Here is a 23,380-nt window from a genome sequence, read left to right as displayed (position 1 = left end):
AATTCGTTTTTGTTTTTTTAAATTTCGTTTTTTATTTTGTGTAATTTAGTGGGGGTTTTTGTAATTTAGATAACTGTATTTGATTAATTTATTTGATTTTATTGTAATTTTAGGTTTTAGTGTAAGGCAGGTTAAGTTTTATTTTACATGTAAATTTGTATATATTTTAACTAGGTATTTAGTAAATAGTTAATAACTATTTACTAACTAGTCTACCTAGATAAAATACAGGGAGTGCAGAATTATTAGGCAAATGAGTATTTTGACCACATCATCCTCTTTATGCATGTTGTCTTACTCCAAGCTGTATAGGCTCGAAAGCCTACTACCAATTAAGCATATTAGGTGATGTGCATCTCTGTAATGAGAAGGGGTGTGGTCTAATGACATCAACACCCTATATCAGGTGTGCATAATTATTAGGCAACTTCCTTTCCTTTGGCAAAATGGGTCAAAAGAAGGACTTGACAGGCTCAGAAAAGTCAAAAATAGTGAGATATCTTGCAGAGGGATGCAGCACTCTTAAAATTGCAAAGCTTCTGAAGCGTGATCATCGAACAATCAAGCGTCTCATTCAAAATAGTCAACAGGGTTGCAAGAAGCGTGTGGAAAAACCAAGGCACAAAATAACTGCCCATGAACTGAGAAAAGTCAAGCGTGCAGTTGCCAAGATGCCACTTGCCACCAGTTTGGCCATATTTCAGAGCTGCAACATCACTGGAGTGCCCAAAAGCACAAGGTGTGCAATACTCAGAGACATGGCCAAGGTAAGAAAGGCTGAAAGACGACCACCACTGAACAAGACACACAAGCTGAAATGTCAAGACTGGGCCAAGAAATATCTCAAGACTGATTTTTCTAAGGTTTTATGGATTGATGAAATGAGAGTGAGTCTTGATGGGCCAGATGGATGGGCCTGTGGCTGGATTGGTAAAGGGCAGAGAGCTCCAGTCTGACTCAGTCGCCAGCAAGGTGGAGGTGGAGTACTGGTTTTGGCTGGTTTCATCAAAGATGAGCTTGTGGGGCCTTTTCGGGTTGAGGATGGAGTCAAGCTCAACTCCCAGTCCTACTGCCAGTTTCTGGAAGACACCTTCTTCAAGCAGTGGTACAGGAAAAAGTCTGCATCCTTCAAGAAAAACATGATTTTCATGCAGGACAATGCTCCATCACACGCGTCCAAGTACTCCACAGCGTGGCTGGCAAGAAAGGGTATAAAAGAAGAAAATCTAATGACATGGCCTCCTTGTTCACCTGATCTGAACCCCATTGAGAACCTGTGGTCTATCATCAAATGTGAGATTTACAAGGAGGGAAAACAGTACACCTCTCTGAACAGTGTCTGGGAGGCTGTGGTTGCTGCTGCACGCAATGTTGATGGTGAACAGATCAAAACACTGACAGAATCCATGGATGGCAGGCTTTTGAGTGTCCTTGCAAAGAAAGGTGGCTATATTGGTCACTGATTTGTTTTTGTTTTGTTTTTGAATGTCAGAAATGTATATTTGTGAATGTTGAGATGTTATATTGGTTTCACTGGTAAAAATAAATAATTGAAATGGGTATATATTTGTTTTTTGTTAAGTTGCCTAATAATTATGCACAGTAATAGTCACCTGCACACACAGATATCCCCTAAAATAGCTATAACTAAAAACAAACTAAAAACTACTTCCAAAACTATTCAGCTTTGATATTAATGAGTTTTTTGGGTTCATTGAGAACATGGTTGTTGTTCAATAATAAAATTAATCCTCAAAAATACAACTTGCCTAATAATTCTGCACTCCCTGTAAATACAAACTTACCTGTGAAATAAAAATAAAACCTAAGATAGCTACAATATAACTATTAGTTATATTGTAGCTTGCTTAGGTTTTTTTTTACAGGTAAGTATGTATTTATTTTTAAAAAGGAATATTTAGGTAATAATTGTAAGGTTTATTTAGATTTATTTTAATTATATTTAAGTTAGGGGTTGTTAGGGTTAGACTTAGGGTTATGGTTAGGTTTAGGGGTTAATATATTTATGTAGTGATGTGGGAGGCCAGAGGTTATGGGGTTAATAGTTTACTTTAGTATATTTCATTGTGGGGGGCTTGCGGTTTAGTGGTTAATAGGTTTATTATAGTGACGGTGTAGGTGGACGGCAGATTAGGGGTTAATAATAATTAAGTAGTGTTTACAATGCGGGAGGGTGGCGGTTTAGGGGTTAATAGGTTTATTATAGTGGTGACGATGTCGGGGAGCGGCGGAAGAGGGGTTAATACATTTTAATAGTAACAGCGATGTCCGGAACGGCAGATTAGGGTTAATAATTTTATTTTAGTATTTGTGATGCGGGAGGGCCTCGGTTTAGGGGTTAATAGTTAGTTTATGGGTGTTAGTGTACTTTTTAACACTTCAGTTATGAGTTTTATGGTACAGATTTGTAACGTAAAACTCATAACTACTGACTTTTGATGGCGGTACAGATCTTGTCAGTATAGGGTATATCACTCACTTTTTTGGCCTCCCAGGCAAACTCGTAATACCGGCGCTATGGAAGTCCCATTGAAAAATGACTCTTTAAAATTGAGGTACTAACGTTGAGTGACGGCCAAAAAGGTGTGTGTACACCTATACCTGCAAGACTTGTAATTGCGGCGTTAGGGAAAAAGCAGCGCTATGAAGCATAATGATGCTTTTTCACTCATAATGCAGAACTCGTAATCTAGCTGTATGTTCATTAACACATTAACTAAACATGGGCAGAAAAGCTGTGCATTAACAGCAAAGAACAACAACATTTTTTCCAGCAGTTATAGAAAATCCAGAAATCTTGCAAAAAGCTGATATTTTATTCTAATGGATTGGATTTTGACTAATTGTCATGGGAAAAGGGTGTTAATGCACCACAAACATAGTAGGGTTATCACTGTGTTTTTTATTTGATTGACATGACTTAGAATTTAAAAGCCATGCAAGGCACTTCACAACAGGATTCTGACAGACTGGAGTAATGGACTATATATCTGAGAGGAGCTGTGCATATGAGGTCATGAAAAACAACTTAGTCCATAATTTCTACTCAGTTAAAAATGTTTGACAGCATTTTTGTATTTTCACCTCACTTCTGTTATTGTGAGTCTTTTCCCTGTGATTGTGATGTATAATAAAATAATTTATAAAGCTGATTAGCATCTGTATAACATACTTAAGATTGTCAATACATTTTTATAGGGCATTTATTACATAACCCTTTCTTCCTATTAAATCTGGTGCTCCATTTAAAGTCAATTATCAGTTAAATGGATTTTGCTTCATTGTTTACTAGAGTGGGTTGGAAAACTGAATCCAACCCTTTCAAATACATTAATGCATTAAAAAGGCCACAAATGAAAACATTATTTAGGAAAAACTGTATAAATAAAAGTTCTTTTGTCAAAGCTACAGGGTAGCAGGCTAAGTGCTTATGTTAATAAAAAAAACAACATGAAACGCACATAGATGCATTAGTGTAAAAGATGTACAATAACAAATTAGTAACTCAGACTTATAAAATATAGAAATAGGGAAGAGTAAGGGCCCCGAAGAGCAAAAACTTGCCGACATGCACCTAGATTACAAGATGTACAGTATGGCTATACCGCTTGAAAAATGGCCTTTGCGTGTGGAATGGTCAATTACTTGATTTTACAAGTTGGGCGGTATGGCTTTACCGCGATCGTTATGGCCTATACTGCAACAATCCATTCTGCATTCAAAGACCTGTAGTTATGTGTTTTGCAAAACAAAAAACTTTCACAAAACACATCAAAAATATGTAACAAAGTACACTAACACCCATAATCTACGCCCCTAATCCGCCATTTGCCTGCAATAAACAAATTAACCCCTAAACCATCATCCGCCCGCATCGCAACTAATAAGTAAACCTAATAACCTCTAAATCACCGTCCCCACATATAACCAACACTAAATAAACTTAATAACCCCTAAACTGCTGCCCCCACATCACGACAAACCTATTAGCCCCTAAACCGCCATCCCCCCACATCGTGACTACTATAATAAACCTATTAACCCCTAAGCCGCCGTCCCCACATCACGACTACTAGAATAAACCGATTAACCCCTAAACCACCATCCCCCACATTGTGACTACCTAAATTAAACTATAACTGTAAAATTACAGTTGCAATATAATAACTACCTTAAAATAAATACAAAATTACCTGTGAAAAAATAAACAAACCTAAGCTTAAGCTAAAAATAAAACTAATATTACTTGTTTAAAGAAATAAAATATTACAAAAGTAATAAATCCTAACATTACGAAAACAAAAAAAACATCTAAAATTACACAAAATAAAAAAGCTAACATTACAGAAAATAACAAACGAAATTATCCAAAATAAAAAAATATTCCTATTCTAAAACCCACCCCAAAATAAAAAAAGACTCTAACTTCTAAATAAACTACCAATAGCCCTTAAAAGGGCCTTTTGTAGGCATTGCCCTAAAGTTAACAGCTCTTTTGCAAATAAAATAAAGAAATTACCGCCTAACCCTAGAACCCCCCACCCCCCCTAAACCCCCAAAATAAAAAAACTAACTAAAAAAAAGTCTAATCTACCCATTGCCCCAAAAAGGGCATTTGTATGGGAATTGCCCTTAAAATGGCAATCAGCTCTTTTTAAGGCCATAAAAATATAAAATCCCAAATCTTAAATAAAACAAAAACACCCACAAAAAAACCCCACAAAAAATATAACACTAACCCCAAAATCTGTATTCACCACTGCTGAAGTCCGGCGACCCATCTTCTTCCCGGTGGCTGAAGGTCTTCATCCAGACGGCTCCATCTTCATCCATCGCGGGTCCATCTTCAATCTTCTTCGTCTTGATCAAATCAGCCAATAGGATGTAAGCAGCTCTTGGGGGGTTGGGGGGGTTCTAATGTTAGGGGGTAATTTGTTTATTTTATTTGCAAAAGAGCTGTTAACTTTATGGCAATGCCCAACAAAAGGCCCTATTGGTAGCTTATTTAGAGATTATTTTTTTTTTATTTTGGGGTGTATTTTTTTTACTGGGGGTATTAGAATAGGAATATTTTTTTATTTTGGATAATGTTGTTTGTTATTTTCTGTAATGTTATTTTTTTCAATTTTGTGTAACTTTAGAGTTGTTTTTTTTTTGCAATGTTAGGTTTGGTGTTTTTGTAATGTTTTGTTTTAATAATTTTTGTAATGTTAGGTTTTATTATTTTTGGTATTTTTTTAAACAAGTAATTTTTGTTTTATTTTTAGCTTAAGCATAGGTTTTATTTTTTTTTTGCAGGTAAGTTTTTATTTATTTTAAGGTAGTTAGTATATAGTTATATAAGTAAGTGGAAAGGGAAAGACTAAATAATCTATTTGAACCCCATAATCATAATTTGTCTCAAAAATGAAATAAATATCAAATTCAAATAAAAAACAAAGTTTTGAATTGAGGATATGTATATAAGACCCTATAGTTAATGCGTCATGGGGGTGCTCACTATCCCAGTGATAAAGTTACAACAAAAGGAGAAGAAAGTGGACAGTTTGAGAGCACTCAAAAGGTATATATACATATATATATATATATATATATATATATATATATATATATATTTATATATATATATATATATATATATATATATATATATATATATATATATATATAGTAATGTGGCAAGGGAAATCCCCCAAAATAAAACTATATAGTAACTTTAATATAAAGTTCGGGGGTGTTAGGTTTAGGGTTTAATAGTTTAATTTAGGTATTCACAATGTGGGGGGATGGCGGTTTAGAGGTCAATAGGTTTATTATAGTAGTCACAATGTGGAGGGATGGCCCTTTCAGGGTTTTTTAGACTAGGGGCTTATGCTAGGGTGTTACATTTTTATAAAACTTTTATTATGTGGTAGCGATTTCGCAATTGAAGGTTTTTTTCCAACATTTTTTCTTCATTGATCTCTTTAGGGGAATACGTGCACAAGCACACCAAATCGGAACTATTTTTTGTCCGGTATGTGGCTTACCGCACTATACCACACACAAAAAGAAAGTTTTATGGTGACTTGTAATGGCGGCGCTATGGAAATAGAGGTATGGCCCCATTTCTCGTGGAGTGTACGCAACAGGTTAACCGCACAATTTTTAATCCGGGTCATGGAGAGGTATCACGTAAAATCTTTGGATTTTTTTTATAAGACCTTATTTTTAAATTTGAGGGTCTCTCCATCACATTCAGAACTATGCATAGTATGATAAACCGTTCTTAAAGGACCACTCAATGCAGTAGAATTACATAATTAGCAAGTGCATAATAAAAAGACATTGCAATAGCACTTACTCTGAATTTCAAATAAGCAGTAGATTTTTTTTTCTGATAAATTTAATTTTTTCTCCCTTTTTCCCGGTGCCCTGTATCATTTGACAGACATCAGGCAATCACAGACTAGTATACGTATACCCTGTGAGCTTGTGCACATGCTCAGTAGGATCTTGTTCCCCAGAAAGTGGGAATATAAAAAGGCTGTGCAAAATGTTATAATTCAAGTAAATTGGAAAGTGTCTTAAAACTGCATGCTCTGACTCATAAAAGATTATTTTGACTTGAGTGTCCCTTTAAGCTAAAATACGTTTCAGAAATGACTGACTTCGCCATGCCGAAGAGATGTCTTGGATCATCTTGCTAGTATATCATACATTAAAGGGGCATTCAAATTAAAAATAAAGTGCCATTTTTGTTACAGCATTTAATTTTATACAAATTCCTTGCTTTTACTATGTGTTTAATTACAAAATATAAAAGGGTTTAAAACATAGTCAGCATTGCCCACTTGAGGAGTCAGCTGGTGAGGAAATAAAAAGTAGGCATACATGATTATACTACTTCAAGCCATTGCCTACTTACTCACTTTTTGTTGATAACAACCTCCTTATTAACGTGATGTATCTAACACACAACATCTACATCTGCATTTTTTCCTCGCAAAAAGCATCTTCCTAACCCACTGACCGCTCACAATCTTATCACTTTTTTTTCTCAGTACTTTTTTTCCTCAGACTTCTCTTCACTCTATCCTTCTCTCTCTCAATTATTCTCTTCACCGTCCTCTTTTTTTCTCACACACATTGCATTCTCTCTGAGTCTCCTTTTATCCCCTATTGTTGCCTCAATCATTGCATCCTCTTTTACACTTTTACTCCTCATTATGCTTCCTCTTTACAATGTTACCCCTATTCCTCACAGACAACATTGTATTTTGCATCCCTCCTTACACACACAGACCTCTACCTCACACATTAGCCCCTGCTTACCCTCCCAACACTGACCCTGTACTTGTATAAATGCAAACACATTTATTTGCAGACCTGTATATGCAGGTATATATATATATATATATATATATATATATATATATATATATATATATATATAAATATATATATATATATATATATATTTTTTTTTTTTTTTTTTTTCTTCCATGAGTGATGTCACTAGTGATGCATTTAATGCTGTCATCCATATGCTGTCATCCATGAGTGGTGTCACTAGTAATATAATTGATGACCTCAGCACATGATGATATCACATGTAATATCATTGATGAATTTACAAAGCTTCTGAAGGGGTTTATGTTCAAAATTTCCATTTGATTTAACGTTTGATTTGGAACTTAGTGGTCTATTATAATCGTTATGTGATATGTGTCTGAAATGGGTTTTTGCTTTCCACCCAAAATAATTGTTGCGTTTCCTGGGTGATTACAATTCATGTGTTAAGTACCTGTCCTCTAAATAATAACTGGGCAGTCATCCAAATCTGACAGATACAATAGCCCATTTGTACCTCTTAAGGTTACAATAAAGATAACCCTTTGTTCACTGTGCAAGGGAAATACTCTTTTACATGTGGGACCTATTGCAATCCAAATCCATCCTCATTACTGTGTAACCATATGAATGCCATATGTTTCTTGGCATGATGAGCATACTTTATTAGTCACATCAGGACACCAACATCTACAAATGTAGTGCTTTTATTTTTAAAGGGACAGTATACACCCATTTTCATATAACTGCATGTAATAGACACTACTATAAAGAATAAGATGCACAGATACTGATATAAAAATCCAGTATAAAATGGTTTAAAAACGTACTTAGAAGCTTTCAGTTTAGCTCTGTTGAAAAGGTAGCTGGAAAGCCCACTGCAAGTGGGAAATAAGACACTCCCCCCTCCCCCTTCTTTTGCATATGAAAAGACCCTTTACACAAACAGGAGCAAGCTGGAGAAGGTAGCTGACGGTATTCAAATAAAACTTTGGGGCTTGGTTAGGAGTCAAAAAAATCAGAGCAATGTTATTTAAAAATAAGCAAAATTATACATTTTTTAAAAACAAACAAACTTTATGGGCTTTATAAATAGATCATCTACAAACCATTTATGCAAAGAAAAAATGAGTGTATAATGGCCTTTTAATTGCTTGATTTCACAGTCGTGTTTGTCACTAACAGTACTTGCATCTTCAAAATTGGGTTTTAAAACAGAATTGCTCAATCAAGATTTCCATAGGAATTTACTGCATTCCATTTCCATTAGCATCACTGCTAAACCATCTGAATGCCAATTTTATGTTGGCATGATGGGCGTACTTGCCACCATTTTTCTATCATTTTTTTTTTCACTATCTCAACATTCTCAAATATTGTTTTTAACAATATTTTTTTAACTTTGTGTAAAACCCTATTCATTTTGGCATGTTCTGAAAACATTGAAAGGACTTTTTATATTTTCTTCTACTGGATTTTAACATAAATGAAACTGTAAAGGGTTAACCCGCTCCTTTGCAACATTGTATCTGCCTAGGAGACCTTCAAACTAGATTGCACCTTCATGACCAGTTTTTTTAGGGGAAACGCCTTCATACTAAATCACAGATCACAGCACGATCACAGCAGTGTGTTTCAAAAGTGCTTGTAACCTGTCACTTTGTGACCATGAGTCCTTAGATTTCTGGCCATGAATGGAGCTCCTCTGTCGTGTCTTCAAAGATTGGTGGTTAGCTTCATTCCCTGTAGAAATATTTACATTTCCTAATTTCCATAATTTCCATAATGAAATGGACATTTACTGCCCGGATCTATCATCACACTCACACTTGAGTGTGTAATGGCCTGTCAAGCACCCTGAACTAACATTTTCTGGGTGATTTCTACCTGCTAACTTGAGATGATAAGAATTAGTGATCTAATAACCTCTGCTTTTTATATTGCAAAAAGCAGGCTGAGCATGAGCAATCCTGGTCCACAAGGCCTTCATGTTAGCATTCTCTGTATAATACATGAAACCCTATATCTCCAAAATGATACAAACATTTTGCACAAAATGAAAAAAGAAATCTTCTCAATTCAAGCTGTTCACATGCCAAATTTTGTAAAAAGCCAAAAAAAAGGTAAGTCAATTTATTCAAGTAAAAAGGTAAAAAAAGTAAACTGTATTTCAAAGCATAATAACTCTAAAATACTGAACCAATGTACCAAGCACTTTAAATTGCACTGTCAATGTATTTGCACTTAGCGTGCATGAAGGCTCAGCCCTGTGCACCTATAATTATTATGTGCATTTGAGTAAAAAAATGTATTCATCCAAATTTTTGGCAATCAGTGTTTTTTTTCATTACACAAGCAGACAAATAACTTTGTAGCCCTAAACGGATAAAGAACAGTTGCTCGACCAAATCAATTTGTTTATTTGTTACTACCATATGCCACTAAAAATGGTGGAGGAAGGGGCAGGAGAGTGGAAAATGAGCTTTATAAGTAATCAGCTCCTTGGTTTGTAATGATGTACAAGGGGTCTGACCATTGATGTGTCCATGTCCCCCTATCCTGCCATAGTATTACTAAAGACTAATGTTTACGGACAGCCAGTCTCAGAGTAACTGTTTTTAGTCATATAGATTTCTCCAATCACATTTTAACCTGTTATAGATAGGTTGGAGACTAGGAGACGCTCAGCCATTTTCAATAACTTTGACTAAAAAGGATCAGATGAAAATCACAAAGTCAGGAGGTCCAGAGAGGTCAAGGTAGGCTGCAACAAATAAGTGAGTAATAAGGTAGATTGCAATCCTTTTAAAAAGCTCATCAAATTATTAAACTACAAAATCAACATAGTTGTTAATAGTGAATTAATTAGATAAACTTTTATAAAGGATTGCACTTGACCCCTATATGCTCTGTTGGCATTGAAATATAGATTATTTTTATTGTCTGAATTTTAAGATGTATGTTTTTGTAAATTTGTTGTTCCCATTGAAAATAAGGCTAATGAATCCAAAATAATATATGCCCTAACTGAACACCTACAAAATGCAGCCGAACTGAACATTTAAATAAATATGAAATAAATCTGTCGGACAAAACATTTTTTTTGCCCATCCACATCTAATAATTATGTTTATGGATCTTTATAATGTGCAGTTTTATAGACAAGATGCACCATAGGCTCCATCTAAGTTAAACATGTATTAGTGGAACACTATTTGACTTAGTTGTGAATTGTTTATGTGCTTACATATCATTATGCTGAGTTTCACTTAATCTTTATTATAAACATTCAACCTTTATATATTCAGTGTACTAACACACTTACAGTTTTCCTCCTTTACCCTTTGCCACTTTTAGAAACTTTCTTTAAGCTACTTAAGATTAACAGTTTTTTGTTTTTAAAAACCTGTTATTATAGCTTTTTTTTTTTTTTTTTTTTTTGAGAGAAGTATAAAAAAATGTTGTGGCTTTTTAACTATACAGAGTCCTGATTTTAGAACTATTAAACTTTTAAATCATATATTTTGCAGAATTTTTGTTGTCAGCTTATGTCTCTATCTCTTTCTCAGTATCATTTCAACCCTTCTCAATCTGTCCTTGTAATGGAAGGTGAAGACATTGACAATATAAATCAAGCTCTGCGCAAGGTCTCATATATCAACTCTCGGCAGTTTCCAACTGCTGGCAAAAGACGGCTCAAGGTGTCTTCCAAAGTCCAGTAAGTTTAAGTATTTAAGATGAAAAGTGCATTGTTCATTAGTATTTTAGTTTATTATATCACTTATTATTGCTATTAAAAAACACAAACGTTCATCATTGGTTTAGTTCCATATTGTATTCAACTTTCTCTTATGTGAATAGATATAAATTACCATCTAAATTTAGTTTTTTGTGCATCTCGGCTAGCACACGTATAGCAAGTTGAATGTAAAAAGTTTTCACAAGAGCGCTAACCCAATGGTTAGAATATTGTGACCTCATTAACGTATTCCCCCATAGTAAAGGGAGCAAGAAAAGTAGGGGAAAAAACGCCCTACTCAAGAGCAAAACCCAATCACATTTTCTCAAATGCGATAACCCAACATGAAAATATGAATATTACACATTCCAGTGTCCTTCACATAGCAGAATATGTTTTATTTATTAAGAAACACATATTTATATATATATATATATATATATATATATATATATATATATGATTTTATTTTGTATAATATATAGCTATACACCTATATATATATATATATATATATATTTATATATATTATTATTATTTACATAGGTATAGATAGATCTATGTACAAGAAAAGATTGCGTATCTGCGCCTCAAAGCAGAGGTAAAATATGAATTGAAAATGGCAACATTAGTATGGGGAATTAATCCCTATAGCAAAGCACTTACTTCAAACTACCTCAATCAGTATGAGATAAGTAGCCGCTGTAAAGAAATAGAGCACTGCTCCCTCCAGTATCCAAGCTGTCCAATATATAAAAAAACAGGGGATCCAGGGAGTCTGGTCTGCCGTGCTGTTCCTGAGGTATGGTAGTATAATTTTCCACTGGACATCCACACTTTAGCCTCTCAAGATGTAATGCTTAGATGTAAAAACAAATGTACACTAATATGGTGAAATATGTTTCCCTCTAATGAAGAAGGCTACTTTGAAACGCATCAGGGACTTTGAGTTCTTTGATATTAAGTAAATTTCACTCCTGAACCTGTGCTACATTGCACACATCCTGCTTCTCAATTTTCTGCCTAATACTTACCTCATTCTGATTGAGGTCATGTTTGTGAGTGCTATCTTTTTATGATTAAATCTTAAGTTTATAATTAAACGTACTTCCCCATACTAATATTGCCATTTTCAACTCATATTTTACCTCTGCTTTGAGGCATAGATACGCAATCTTTTCTTGTAACCTTATCTATTGGTGAAGTCTTTGGGAATCTTCACACCTCATTTGTTTCTGCTGCCCAAATCTTTGGAAACAAACTTTGTTACTCATAGGAACTCATTGTATTATATTATTTTTCATATATATATATATGTGAATCTTTACATGTTTTAATATAATACTCTGATGGTACAGATTTTTATATCCTTAAAGTGTCATACAACTTTTTGCAGTGTTGTAGCGCAGATAACATTTTCTTGTTTTTTATAGATAGATATATACAGATATATATAGGAGTATATATTTAAAAATACATAGAACATATTCTGCTAAGTGCAAAACATTGGAATGTGAAATGTTTACAGTAAATACACACTATAACACTATTAAAAATGAATATTGCATAAATATGTCTATATATATATGTATTTGTGTTATATGCATATATATGTCTGAAAAATACATATATACACATATAAATACATATATACACATATAAATACATATGTACACGCATATAAACATAAATATATATATATATATATATATATATATATATATATATATATATAGGAGTCAAACAAAAGGAGTTGATCTGAGGTCAGATAAATAAAATAAAAAAATAAAAAATGTATTCCGTTCAATAGAAGTAAAAACAACACTCCACACGTTGTACTCAGGCTGACATGTTTCGGTGTAATACCATAATCATAGCATATTTAGACATGTATATGTATGTATCTTTATGTTGAAGCCCCCTTTTTTTTTATTTACACCTGCAACTTAATATCTTTAACCCCTTAAGGACCGGGCCATTTTCGTATATTTCATGCCACCATTTTACCTCCAAATGTGATCAAATAAAAAAATCGTTAACTTTTTCACAAACTTGTATTTACAAACAGCTTGTGCAATCATGGCACAAATGGTTGTAAATGCTTTTCTGGGATAGCTTTAGCATTGCTTTTTGGTAATTAGAAGGCTGCTAATTGCAGCAGCGCACCAAACTTGTATTATGCCAAGCAGTGAAGGGGTTAATTAGGTAGCTTGTATGGTTAATTTTATCTTTTTTTAATAATTGTTTTGTTATTAATATATTTTCTGCAGTGTTGGATTTACCCTTACCCCCAACATCACTGACCCCCCAACATCACTGATCCCCCCCACACAGCTCCCTACCTATTAGACGCCATTTTAGGTACTGGCAGCTGTCTGCAAGTACCCAGTTTTCCCAAATTTGCCAACTTTAGTTTATAAAATTAAAAAAACAAAAACATTTTTCTGTAGTGTAGCTGCCCCCCACCTCATTTACCCCCTTCCCCCTCCCAGATCTATTTCCCACCCTCATATCCCATCCCTCAGTATGATCCCCCTCTCCCTCCTCCTTTCCCCTCCCTGCTGCTCTGGGTGGTTTCATTCCATAGCGTAGCGGTCCCGCCCCCCTCCAGCTCCCCTCCAGTGATGGGCCACCCACCCGCCTACCTCCTTACCCTCCCACCAATGATCGGCACCACCACTGCCCGATGCAAATGGTTGTAAATGCTTTTCTGGGATTCCTTTTGTTTAGAAATAGCAGAGATATATAGCTTTAGCATTGCTTTTTGGTAATTAGAAGGCTGCTAATTGCAGAAGCGCACAAAACTTGTATTATGCCCAGCAGTGAAGGGGTTAATTAGGTAGCTTGTATGGTTAATTTTAGCTTTTTTTAATAATTGTTTTGTTATTAATATATTTTCTGCAGTGTTGGATTTACCCTTACCCCCAACATCACTGATCCCCCCCACACAGCTCTCTAACCCTCCCCCTCTACCTATTAGACACCATTTTAGGTACTGGCGGCTGTCTGCAAGTACCCAGTTTTCCCAAATTTGCCAACTTTAGTTTATAAAATTAAAAAAACAAAAACATTTCTCTTGTTAAGTGTATCCAGTCCACGGATCATCCATTACTTATGGAATATATTCTCCTTCCCAACAGGAAGCTGCAAGAGTCCACCCACAGCAAAGCTGCTATATAGCTCCTCCCCTAACTGCCATATTCAGTCATTCTCTTGCAAGCCTCAACATAGATAGGAGGTTGTGAGAGTCTGTGGTGCTTTCTACTTAGTTTATTCTTCAATCAAAAGTTTGTTATTTTTAAATGGCACCGGAGTGTGCTGTTTATCTCAGGCAGTATTTGGAAGAAGAATCTGCCTGCGTTTTTCTATGATCTTAGCAGACGTAACTAAGATCCATTTGCTGTTCTCACACATTCTGAGGAGTGAGGTACTTCAGAGGGGGAATGGCGTGCAGGTTTTCCTGCAGATAAGGTATGTGCAGTAAAATATTTTTCTAGGAATGGAATTGACTAAGAAAATACTGCTGATACCGAAGTAATGTAAGTAAAGCCTTAAATGCAGCGATAGCGACTGGTATCAGGCTTATTAATAGAGATACATACTCTTATAAAAATGTGTTTTAAAACGTTTGCTGGCATGTTTAATAGTTTTTTAACGTACATTGGTGATAACACTGTAATGTTGGTATAGCCTTAAATGCAGTAAAAGCGACTGGTATCAGGCTTATTAATAGAGATACATACTCTTGTAAAAATGTGTTTTAAAACGTTTGCTGGCATGTTTAATCGTTTTTTAACATATGTTTGGTGATAAAACTTATTGGGGCCTAAGTTTTTTCCACATGGCTGGCTTAAATTTTGCATAGAAACAGTTAACTGAAGCTTCCCACTGTTGGTTGTGGCAGTTTGTTGTGTCTGTTTTTAAAAACGTCTATGTCGTTTTTTTTTATCTGTTTTTTGCATTAAGGGGTTAATCATCCATTTGCAAGTGGGTGCAATGCTCTGTTACCTTATTACATGTACTGTAAAAATTTCGTTTGTTTTACTGCCTTTTTTTCACTGTTTTTCAAATTTTGACAAAATTTGTTTCTCTTAAAGGCACAGTAACGTTTTATATATTTGCTTGTTAACTTGATTTAAAGTGTTTTCCAAGCTTACTAGTCTCATTATTAGTCTGTTCTAACATGTCTGACATAGAGGAAGCTCTGTGTTCATTATGTTTTAAAGCCATGGTGGAACCCCATCTTAGAATGTGTACCAGATGTACTGATTTCATGTTAAACAATAAAGATCATTTTTTGTCTTTAAAAACATTATCACCAGAGGATTCTGTCGTGGGGGTAGTTATGCCGACTAACTCTCCCCACGTGTCAGACCTTTTGACTCCCGCTTTAGGGACTCACGCTCAAATGGCGCCAAGTACATCAAGGGCACCCATAGCGTTTCTTTTACCAGGGGATTCTGTCGAGGGGAAAGTTATGCCGACTAACTCTCCCCACGTGTCAGACCCTTCGACTCCCGCTTCAGGGACTCACGCTCAAATGGCGCCAAGTACATCAAGGGCGCCCATAGCGTTTATTTTACAAGACATGGCAAAGGTGGTGAATAATATTCTGGCAGCAGTATTAGTCAGACTACCTGAAATTAAAGGAAAGCAGTTAGCTCTGGGGGTAGATACAGAGCATACAGACGCTTTAAGAACCATGTATGATACTACCTCACAATATGCTTAGTCTGTGGGTGATTTTTTTTTTTTTTTTTTGACTCAGGGAAGATGATTTAACCTGATTCTGATATTTCTACATTTAAAATTTATGCTTGAGAACCTCCACTTGTTGCTCAGGGAGGCTTTGGCTGCTCTGAATGAATGTGTACAATCGCAGGGCCAGAGAAATTGTGTAGACTGGATAAATAATATGCAGTGCCGGTGTGTACTGATGTTTTTCCAATACCTAAAGAGGTTTACTAAAATTTTTTTAATAAGGAATGGGATAGACCAGGTGTGCAGTTCTCTTCCCCTCCTATTTTTTAGAAGAATGTTTTCTAATAGTTACTACCACACGGGACTTCTGGCAGACAGTTCCTAAGGTGGAGAGAAGAGTTTCTACTCTAGCTAAGCGTACCACTACCTCTGACGAGGACAGTTGTGCTTTTTAGATCCAATGGATAAAAAATGTTTATTCAACAGGGTTTTATCCTGCAGCCCCTTGCATACATTGCTTCTGTCACTGCTGCTGCGGCGTTCTAGGTTGAGTCTCTTGATGAGGCTTTACAGTTAAGAGACTCCATTGGATGAATATATTTGACAAGCTTATGCTAGCCAATTCCTTTGTTTTCTGATGCCTTGTTCATTTGACTAGACTAACGGCTAAGAATTCTGTTTTTTACTATACTGGCGCGCAGAGCGCTATGGCTTATATCATGGTCAGCTGTCGTGACTTTAATAAATAAGCTACTTAACTTCCCTTCAAGGGGCAGACCCTATTCGGGCCTGGTTTGAAGGAGATTATTGCTTATATCACTGGAGGAAAAGGTCATGCCCTTCCTCAGGATAGGTCCAAATCAAGGGCAAAAAAAAAAAAAAAAAAGAAAAAAAAAAAAAAAAAAAAAGTCTAATTTTCGTGCCTTTTAAAAACTTCAGGGCAGGTGTGGCATCCTCTTCCTCTAAGGCAAAACAAGAGGGAATTTTTGCTCAGTCCAATCGGACCTGGAACAAAGATAAGCAGGCCAAGGAGCCTGCTGCTGCCTCTAAGGCAGCATGAAGGAACGGACCCCTATCCGGTAACGGATCCTATAGGGGGCAGACTTTCATTCTTCGCCCAGGCGTGGGCAAGAGATGCCCAGGATCCCTAGGCATTGGAATTTATATCCCAGAGATATCTTCTGGATTTCAAAGATTCCCCCCCAAAAAAAGGGGAGATTTCGCCTTTCACAATTATCTGCAAACCAGATAAAGAAGGAGGCATTCTTACATTGTGTACGAGATCCATCCAGTTCCAAGAGAGGAACAGGGACAGAGTTTTTACTCAAATCTGTTTGTGGTTCCCAAGGAGAGGGAACCTTCAGACCTATTTTGGATCTAAAGATCTTAAACAAATTCCTCAGAATTCCGTCATTTAAGATGGAAACTATTCGTACCATCTTAACTATGATCCAGGAGAGTCAATAGAGGACTACAATGGATTTGAAGGATGCTTATCCTCACATTGTGATGCATAAAGATCACCATCGTTTTTCAGGTTTGCCTTTCTAGACAGGAATTACCAGTTTGTAGCTCTTTCCTTTGGGATATCTACAGCCCCAAGAATCTTTATGGAGGTTCTGGGGTCGCTTTGGCGGTCGGGGCATAGAAGTGGCCCCTTATTTAGACGACATCCTGATACAGGCGTCAAACATCCAAATTGCCCAGTCTCATACGGACGTAGTACTGGCATTTCTGAGATCACATGGGTGGAAAGTGAACAAGGAAAGAGTTCTCTATCCCCAATCTCAAGGGTTTCCCTCCTAGGGACTCTGATAGATTCTGTAGAAATGAAAATTTACCTGACGGAGTCCAGGTTGTCAAAGTTTCTAAATTTCTGCCGTGTTTTTTTCATCCCATCCGCGCCCTTCGGTGGCTCAGTACATGAATGAAATCGGCTTAATGGTAGTGGCAAGGGACATAGTACCGTTTGCACGTCTACATTTCAGACCGCTGCAACTATGCATGCTCAGTCAGAGGAACGGGGATTACACAGATTTGTCCCCCTGTTAAACCTGGACCAAGAGACCAGAGATTCTCTTCTCTGGTGACTATGTCGGGTCCATCTGTCCAAGGGTATGACCTTCCGCAGGTCAGATGGGACAATTGTTACAATAGATGCCAGCCTTTTAGGTTGGGATGCAGTCTGGAACTCCCTGAAGGCTCAGGGATAGTGGACTTAGGAGGAGACCCTCCTTCTAATAAATATTCTGGAACTGGGAGTGATATTCCATGCTCTTCAGACTTGGCTTCAGTTAGCAACTCTGAGGTACATCATACTCAGTCGGACAATATACACGACTGTGGCTTACATCAGCCATCAAGGGGGAACAGAAGTTCCCTAGCGATGTTAGAAGTCTTACAATAATTCACTGGACAGAGACTCACTCTTGTCTATCAGCTATCCATATCCCAGGTGTTGAGAACTGGGAGGTGGATTTTCTAAGTCGTCAGACTTTTCTTCCGGGGGAGTGGGATTTCCTCCGGAGGTCAAGACCAAGCAGGAGAGGGCTTTGGTGTTTTTGACAGCGCCTGCGTAGCCACGCAGGACCTGGTATGCAGATCTGGTGGACATGTCATCCTTTCCATCACAGTCTCTGCTTCTGAGACAGGTCCCTCTACCTCAGGGTCCTTTCAACCATCTAAATAGAATCAATCTGAGATGGACTGCCTGGAGACTGAACGCTTGATGTTATCAAAGCATGGCTTCTCCGAGTCAGTCATTGATACCTTAATACAGACATGAAAGCCTGTCTCTAGGAAAATTGAACATAGATATGGTGTAAATATCTGATTGTTATGAATCCAAGGGTTACTCATGGAGTAAAGTCTGGATTCCCAGGATATTATCTTTTCTCCAAGATGTTTTTGAGAAAAGGGTTGTCAGCTAATTCCTTAAAAGGGGACAGATTTTTACTCTGTCTATTTTTTTGCACAAGCGTCTGGCAGGTATTCTAGACGTTCAGGCATTTGGTCAGGCTTTGGTTAGATCCAAGCCTGTGTTTAAAACTGTTGCTCCGCCATGGAGCTTAAACCTGATTCTTAAGGTTCTTCAAGAAGTTCCGTTTGAACCTTTTTTGTTCCATAGATATCAATCTTTATCTTGGAAAGTTCCTTTTGGGTAGCTAATTCCTCGACTCGTAGAGTCTCCAAGTTATCTGTGTTACAATGTGATTCTCCTTATCTGGTCCTTCGTACGGATAAGGTAGTCCTGCGTACCAACCTGGGTTTTTTCCTAAGGTGGTATTTAACAAGTACATCACTCAAGAGATAGTTGTTCCATGCTTGTATCCTAATCCTTCCTCAAAGAAGGAACGTCTATTACACAATATTGGACGTGGTTTGTGCTTTAAAGTTTTACTTACAAGCTACTACAGTTTTCATCAAACGTTCACCTTGTTTGTTGTCTATTCTGGACAGAGGAGAGGTCAAAAGACTTCAGCAGCCTCTCTGTCTTTTTGGTTAAAAAGCATAATTCATTTAGCTTATGAGACTGCTGGACAGCAGCCTCCTGAAGGGATTACAGCTCATTCTACTAGAGCTGTGGTTTTCACTTGGGCCTTTTTTAAATGTGGCTTCTGTTGAACAGATTTACAAGACGGAGTCTTGGTCTGCGCTTCATACTTTTCAAATTTAACAAATTTGATACCTTGCTTCTTCGGAGGCTATTTTTGGGAGAAAGGGTTTTTTACAGGCAGTGGTAACTTCCGTTTAAGTACCTGCCTTGTCCCTCCCATCATCCGTGTACTTTAGCTTTGGTATTGGTATTCCATAAGTAATGGATGATCCGTGGACTGGATACACTTAACAAGAGAAAACATAATTTATGCTTACCTGATAAATGTATTTCTCTTGTAGTGTATCCAGTCCACGGCCCGCCCTGTCACTTTAAGGCAGGTAATTTTTTCATTTGAACTACAGTCACCACTGCACCCTATGGTTTTTCCTTTCTCTGCATGTTTTCGGTCGAATGACTGAATATGGCAGTTAGGGGAGGAGCTATATAGCAGCTTTGCTGTGGGTGGACTCTTGCAGCTTCCTGTTGGGAAGGAGAATATATTCCATAAGTAATGGATGATCCGTGGACTGGATACACTACAAGAGAAATAAATTTATCAGGTAAGCATAAATTATGTTTTTTCTGTAGTGTAGCTGCCCCCCACCTCATTTACCCCCTTCCCCCTCCCAGATCTATTTCCCACCCTCATATCCCATACCTCAGTATGATCCCCCTCTCCTTCCTCCTTCCCCCTCCCTGCTGCTCTGGGTGGTTTAATTCCATAGCGTAGCGGTCCCGCCCCCCTCCAGCTCCCCTCCAGTGATGGGCCACCCACCCGCCTACCTCCTTACCCTCCCACCAATGATCGGCACCACCACTGCCCGATGCAGAGAGGGCCACAGAGTGGCCCTTTTTGCATCGGTACCTTTGCCCATCTGTTTCTACACTGCCTCACTCATGGGGTGTGCAGAAATAGTGCAATCTCTCTAGTTTTAGCCATGCTGGTCATTATGGGGTTAAACCCCTTAAAACTTTTTGGTACAATATTTTATTTTTAAATAATTTTTATCAGATAGTGTTATTATGAGTGTTACTGTACTTTTCAATGTGTTTTGTAAAATTTTTTGTCTAGTGTAACAATTAAGCAGAGCTTTGAGGTCATAGTAATCATTCTAGCATCAATCGCTTACGTGTTTGCATTTACTTTTAACTTGTAATACAAATGCTCCTTCTGAAGCGCATAAACAGTTGCAATAAACCCATTATCGCTCGCGCAAAACAGTTAGTGCGCCACTCGTTATCTGGCCCTAAATAAATTAGACATAATTATTTAAACCAAACAATAGTTTTAGTAATTTGTGCCTCCATGTTGTAACCTAGGTTTCTGTAGATTTAAAAGCCTGTTGTTTTATCTTATTTTCTCTGTTCACGCAAATTAGAACAGTTATAACTGAACTATCAGAGTAACTATCTCACTGTGTTTAATATCAATTTTGTGATTTTACACTGTACTTCTAAATAATAAATACTGTATATTTAAATAATATATTTATAAACATGAACAAGTTTGCTCACAACAACATTTATATGAAGTACTTTTCACTGTCAGCATGAATATTCCAGATAATGTTTCATGAGCATACATTTCCTGCATTTATTGACCAATTTTTGCTTAATTATTCAGGAAATTGAGCATGAAATAATATAGTAACAGCTATTCTCATATATATCATCACATCAATCTTCTGTATGAAACTGTTCAGTCATTTTGACTCATTAAACATTTTATGTAGATAAATATTTCTTGAGCTTATTATTAATGGTGGCAGCTATGTTTTCTCAAGGAACAATATTTTGTAGAGAAGGAAAGCAGTGATTGCCCCAGTAGTATAATACAAAAAGAACAATGTATTAACAACATTATACTTAGAAGACATAAAGTAATAAACAGTGTCAGTGAGGACTATAAAGCCAGTTAAAAAAAAACAACTAAAAACTAAATACAGAATAAACTTTAGATTATAGCAAACATTAAACAAATATTTATGTTGCTTTTTATAGGACCATTTTGAGAACCATATATTTAATGATATTTTTAAATAACTAATATTTAAAATATTTTGTACAAATAAAATCTCCAGCAAGGCCACTAATAATAATAATAATAATAATAATAATAATATATGCACAGTCTACAAATAGGCACTCACCGGTTTTCTGAATTTAACTTTTATTCTTTGCTCTTTAAAAATTACATAACCTTTTGTTGTCAATTTGACACCTTTATCAAATTATTCATAATGTTGTGACATTTCATAAACATGTAACATAAATACCAAAACGTCATGCAATTTTTAAAGAGCAAAGAATACAAGTTATGTGTTCATTTTGCGTCTTAGCGGACAGTGTATTGGCTTTTTCTATCTATCTATCTATCTATTGGGTTCTTGTAAAGTGCGGCTATTCAACCGTAAGGGTCTCAAGGCGCTGTTTTTGGAAGGGAGCACCTCGGTGGATCAAGTCAGTGGATCATAATATATATATATATATATATATATATATATATATATATATATATATATATAAATAATGCAAACATAAAACAGAAATCGCAAAAAGCAACCTACATAGTGCAGATTATTTTAATATGGGTCAAAAGATTAAAAAAAATCTGAATATATAAAACTCCACCCACCAGGTTGTCTACTCACAAAAGTACCATTAACAAATGTGATAAGCGCTTGAGTGTCCACGCCAGCAAATAAACAAGTATAGCAGGTCTGTTGTTCTTGGAGTAGTCTTGCTTTTACCCACACACCAGGGCTGCTGTGTTCAATCTCTCCACAATTCAAACCTTATCTCAGGCTGTAAATAGTTAGCTTCAAGCCTGGTTGTCCAACCCAGACCAGCACAGGAGTCCCAGGGAAAGTTTACTTCAGTTTCACTTTATAATTTTGTTACTTTGATTACCAAAGCTGTTGGTCTTCTAGTTTCTTCTCAAAGATTCTTGTGCTAGAACACTTTAATTAGACTTGAGCTCAATTTCATGGGTTTGTTAGTCTTTTGGAAAGGCCAGAAGTACACACTATGCGGGAAGTGGATGATAAAAAAAGAAAACAGGTTAATAACAGCAAAGTAAACTAAAGGCCAATCAAAGCAAAGTGGCAATGAAAAATAACCAAAAGTTGGTTGTCCTTAAAATCTGTAAGCAGTGTCCAGAGTCACAAATCAATGTTGACCAAATCAGAATTAAAGTTCATAGAGAAGCCAATGCAGTACTAGGAAAAACATGTGTCAACACAACAGCCTGCCTTTCTAAGGGGGATCTACACACATGTGTGAGTACATCATTCCCTGAGGCACTGTGACAATAGACAACTTTTAGAATGTATTTGATTTTCCTGGATGTAAGACTTTTACAGAAGCTGATGTTTTCATCATCCATCAAAAACAGGGATAAACACCATTGAGATGGTTTACCAATGTATACGTAAAGGATATCCAATGTGTAAAGATGTTAGCATTATGTGAAGGAAGGATAATTAATTCAGTTCAAGTAGGTCCAAGATCAGCTTAAAGGGACAGTCAAGTCCAAAACAACTTCATGATTTAGATAGGACATATAATTTTAAACAACTTTCAAATTTACTTTTATCACCAATTTTTCTTTTTTTCTTTTGGTATTCTTGGTTGAAAGCTAAACCTAGGAGGTTCATATGCTAATTTCTTAGACAGCTTTTCAGCACTAGAGGGCATTAGTTCATGTGTTTCATATAGATAACATTGAGCTCATGCACCTGAATTTACCGTGGAGTTAGCATTCATTGGCTAAAATGCAAGTCTGTCAAAATAACTGAAATAAGGGGCAGTCTGCAGAGGCTTAGATACAAGGTAATTACAGAGGTAAAACATGTATTATTATAACTGTGTTGGTTATGCAAAACTGGGGAATGGGTAATTAAGGAATTATCTATCTTTTAAAATAACAAAAAATTCTGGTGTTGACTGTACCTTTAAGACTGCTATCTACTTATGTATTTGGTAGACTC

At 36.3% G+C, this 23,380-nt stretch overlaps 1 protein-coding gene across 1 annotated transcript in view; it reads left to right on the top strand.

The window, feature by feature from the left end:
* Positions 1–23,380, top strand: part of CLSTN2 (calsyntenin 2) — an 869,931-nt gene that overhangs the window by 825,093 nt on the left and 21,458 nt on the right. Inside the window, exon 11 of the mRNA XM_053711602.1 lies at positions 10,923–11,071. Within this exon, the coding sequence (XP_053567577.1) occupies positions 10,923–11,071 (149 nt within the window). The remainder of the gene's footprint in view (positions 1–10,922; positions 11,072–23,380) is intronic.

This window comes from Bombina bombina, chromosome 4, assembly GCF_027579735.1.
Source record: "Bombina bombina isolate aBomBom1 chromosome 4, aBomBom1.pri, whole genome shotgun sequence".
Classification (NCBI taxonomy): Eukaryota; Metazoa; Chordata; class Amphibia; order Anura; family Bombinatoridae; genus Bombina; species Bombina bombina.
This window is presented reverse-complemented; position numbering and strand designations above follow the sequence as displayed.